The 3,964-nt window shown below is 34.0% G+C and overlaps 1 protein-coding gene across 1 annotated transcript; it reads left to right on the top strand.

The window, feature by feature from the left end:
• Nucleotides 1-1,370: 1,370 nt before the first annotated feature.
• Nucleotides 1,371-3,716, top strand: LOC149182772 (formate dehydrogenase 2, mitochondrial-like). Its single transcript, XM_089418625.1, has 3 exons — nucleotides 1,371-1,492; nucleotides 1,846-1,958; nucleotides 3,605-3,716. Exons 1-3 carry the CDS (start codon nucleotides 1,372-1,374, stop codon nucleotides 3,707-3,709), a joined length of 339 nt encoding a protein of 112 aa, XP_089274751.1. The 5' UTR covers nucleotide 1,371; the 3' UTR covers nucleotides 3,710-3,716.
• The last annotated feature ends 248 nt before the right edge of the window (nucleotides 3,717-3,964 follow it).

Below are 3,964 nucleotides of genomic sequence, written 5' to 3'. Positions count from 1 at the left end.
TGATTCAAAGCATTATGAAGAAATGAATGATATAAGATTAGCATGAAGCTCATTCCATCTTATTGTTTTTATAGGTTAGTAATTTTGAAATAAACAAAATCTAAAATAGAGTGAAGTCAGCGCTTTAGTCCTTTGTGGCTATTGACGCATGAAGTTGGCTCACAGATTCAGGTAATGCTATGCATATTTTCTACTAGCAGAGAAATGAACCTTTGTTTGTGTATGGAAGGGCAGGTTTCTGCCTTGTCTTGGTGTGGTTTTCGGATAATTCTATGTTGAAGTTTCTCTTGATTATAGCCATACTCAAGTCATTGTCTTTTCTTGGTATTTAATTTTTAGTGTTTATGTTGCCTGATTTGGTGAATATATAGTATTTGGGTAAATCTCTGGTAAATGGGGTTCCACTTCATTTGTGGACTTCTAGGTTCTATATTAGACCATGTGCAAGGAGGTAGAAGACCATGTAATTCTTATAAAAGTAACTTCTTTATCTTTTTAGTTTGTTTCGTTGCAAATTTTATGACCATGTAATTCTTCTAAAAATAATCTCTTTGTCTTTTTAGTTTGTTTCATTGCAAAATTTATTTTTGTGCACAGGTTATCTTTAGTAATTATATTGCCAGATATAGTTTTTTAATAGGGTTTGTTTCATTCTTAATAGACAATGTACATTTCTTCATTTTTAATTAATATATGTGAAGTTTCTTGTTGTTCGTTCATGGTTGTTTGTAATTGACATGTTTTCTATATATGAAAGTAATTGTGCTAAGTTGTTTCTCCTGATTAGTGAGCATTTTGAGTTATCTGTTACGAATATTGTATTACCATAATGTGATAATTGAGTAATATTTGCATTGATGTTATAGGCACTTTTTAGACTTTTATTACAAGTATTTTATGAGCCAAAATCCCTTGGTATTTTGTTGATTCTATATTATATAATGTTGTTTAGTACTTTTGTCACATAAATTCTTATTTTGTATTTTAATTCATAAATAGTCTCTCCCATTATTCAGTCAGAGATCAATAGAACCCATATATTTTATACAACTTGTGAACATAAACCTAATTATTGTTTCTCTTGCCCTTTCCTTTTGGTTATAGTAGGGGAATGTTTAACAAGGAGAAAATCAACAAGTTGAAGAAGGGTGTATTGATTATGAATAATGCTCGAGGGTCCACCATGGATGCTCGAGTAGTTGCTGATGCTTCTACAAGTGGACACATTGGAGGTCTGTTATATTTTAATTCATAAATAGTCTCTCCCATTATTCAGTCAGAGATCAATAGAACCCATATATTTTATACAACTTTTGAACATAAACCTAATTATCGTTTCTCTTGCCCTTTCCTTTTGGTTATAGTAGGGGAATGTTTAACAAGGAGAAAATCAACAAGATGAAGAAGGGTGTATTGATTGTGAATAATGCTCGAGGGGCCATCATGGATGCTCAAGCAGTTGCTGATGCTTCTGCAAGTGGACACATTGGAGGTCAGTTATATTTATTCAACTCCTCTTCATATTGCTTCCTTCCCAGTGTCAATAATGGACATACAAGTCCCATCATCAAACATTTCTCTCAGATTCAGAAAGAGCATGATGATACGTTGCTAATAAAACAATGTAACTGTATTTTTGTGCTTTGGTAGTCCTTTTGTCATTCTTGGAGGCAATTAAAAGACAATGAATCATTTTTCTATGTTTTAAATTTCTAAACTATGTTCCTGTTTGTTAGAACAAGTTAGCTTGCCAATTGCAGTGATGGAAACAGGCACATTGCTAACTGCCAATTGCAGTGATGGAAACAGGTACATTGCTAACTCTTGGGACTTTCTGCAATGCAGGTTACAGTGGAGATGTTTGGTTTGCTCAACCTGCTCCAAAAGATCATCCATGGCGCTCCATGCCAAACCATGCTATGACTCCCCATATCTCTGGGACTACAATAGATGGCCAGGTGTCTGATTTCATCCAATTTCACCCCTTTGTTTCTAGCAATTGCTTTGATTGACAAACATACCTCATAAATAATTCAAAAAGTCAATTATATTGCATCATGGTCCATTGCACAAAGCTTTAATGCTGTCATTAATTTATCATTTTTGTCATCTTTGGAAGCAGAAAATAGGAATCATAAAAAATACAGAGATATTCTTGATAGTTTTCTGATTAATTGTTCATAAAATCTCTACTTCAAATAAGGTATGCAGCTGGAACGAAGGATATGTTAGACAGACACTTCAAGGGAGAATATTTCCCTTCACAGAATTATATTGTGAAGGAAGCAAAGTTGTCTAGTCAATACCTATAAACAATTCATGTTGGATGCTAAACCAGATGAATCATCCTGTTGAAGGTTGCTTTATCTGGAATAACAAGCAATAGCCAGAGTGGAGCTCGCTTCCCTCGAATAAAACAGTGCATCAAATATTGAACTGTCAAATACATTCTTGAAACCAATGATGCTTCAAAGCATTATGCATGAATGAATGATAGAAGATTAGCATGAAGCTCATTCCATATGATTGATTTTATAGGTTAGTAGTTTTGAAATAAACAAAATCTAAATAGAGTGAAGTTAATGCTTTAGTCCTTTGTGGCTATTGATGCATGAAGCTGGCTTACAGATTCAGGTAATGCTATGCATCTTTTCTACTAGCAGAGAAATGAACGTTTGTTCGTGTATGGAAGGGCATGTTTCTTCCTTGCCTTGGTGTGGTTTTCAGATGATTCTATGTTGAAGTTTCTCTTGATTATAGCCATACTCAAGTCATTGTATTTTCTTGGTGTTTAATTTTTAGTGTTTATGTTGCCTAATTTGGTGAATATATAGTATTTGGGTAAATCTCTAGTAAATGGGGTTCCACTTCATTTGTGGAATTCTAGGTTCTATATTAGACCATGTGCAAGGAGGTAGAACAACATGTAATTCTTACTTCCCAATGACAATAATGGACATACAAGTCCCATCATTAAACATTTCTCTCAGATTCAGAAAGAGAATGATGATTCGTTGCTAATAAAACAATGTAACTGTATTTTTTTGCTTTGGAAGTCCTTTTGTCATTCTTGGAGGCAATTAAAAGACAATGATTCGTTTTTCTATGTTTTAAATTTCTAAACTATGTTCATGTTTGTTATAACAAGTTAGCTTTCCAATTGCAGTGATGGAAACAGGCACATTGCTAACTGCTAATTGCATTGATGGAAACAGGTACATTGCTAACTCTTGGGACTTTTTGCAATGCAGGTTACAATGGAGATGTTTGGTTTGCTCAACCTGCTCCAAAAGATCATCCATGGCGCTCCATGCCAAACCATGCTATGACTCCCCATATCTCTGGGACTACAATAGATGGTCAGGTGTCTGATTTCATCCAATTTCGCCCCTTTGTTTCTAGTAATTGATTTGATTGACAAACATACCTCATAAATAATTCAAAAATTCAATTATATTGCATCATGGTCCATTGCACAAAGCTTTAATGCTGTCATTAATTTATCATTTTTGTCATCTTTGGAAGCAGAAAATAGGAATCATAAAAAATACAGAGATATTCTTGAGAGTTTTCTGACTAATTGTTCATAAAATCTCTACTTCAGATAAGGTATGCAGCTGGAACGAAGGATATGCTAGACAGATACTTCAAGGGAGAAGATTTCCCTTCGCAGAATTATATTGTGAAGGAAGGAAAGCTGGCTAGTTAATACCTAAAAACAATTTATGTTGGATGATAAAGCAGATTATTCATCCTGTTGAAGGCTGCTTTATCTGGAATAACAAGCAAGAGCTAGAGCAAAGCTCGCTTCTCTCGAATAAAACAGTGCATCAAATATTGGACTATCAAATACATTCCTGAGACCAATGATGCTTCAAAGCATTATGCAGGAATGAATGATAGAAGATTAGCATGAAGCTCATTCCATCTTATTGATTTTATAGGTTAGTAGTTTTGAAATAAA

This window comes from Pinus tabuliformis, chromosome 3_2 (genome assembly GCF_031772625.1).
Source record: "Pinus tabuliformis cultivar Carrire ecotype Pingquan chromosome 3_2, CPIR1, whole genome shotgun sequence".
In the NCBI taxonomy this organism is placed as follows: Eukaryota; Viridiplantae; Streptophyta; class Pinopsida; order Pinales; family Pinaceae; genus Pinus; species Pinus tabuliformis.
Note: the sequence above shows the minus strand (reverse complement) of the source record. Positions and strands in the feature narration are given on the sequence as shown.

Bases quoted from the DNA above. Each gene is read 5' to 3' on its own strand.
- LOC149182772 (XM_089418625.1), top strand. From the start codon at position 1,372: ATGTTTAACAAGGAGAAAATCAACAAGATGAAGAAGGGTGTATTGATT. The intron at 1,493-1,845 runs GTCAGTTATATT...TCTGCAATGCAG, and splicing joins TGCAAGTGGACACATTGGAG to GTTACAGTGGAGATGTTTGG. The intron at 1,959-3,604 runs GTGTCTGATTTC...TCTCTACTTCAG, and splicing joins GGACTACAATAGATGGCCAG to ATAAGGTATGCAGCTGGAAC.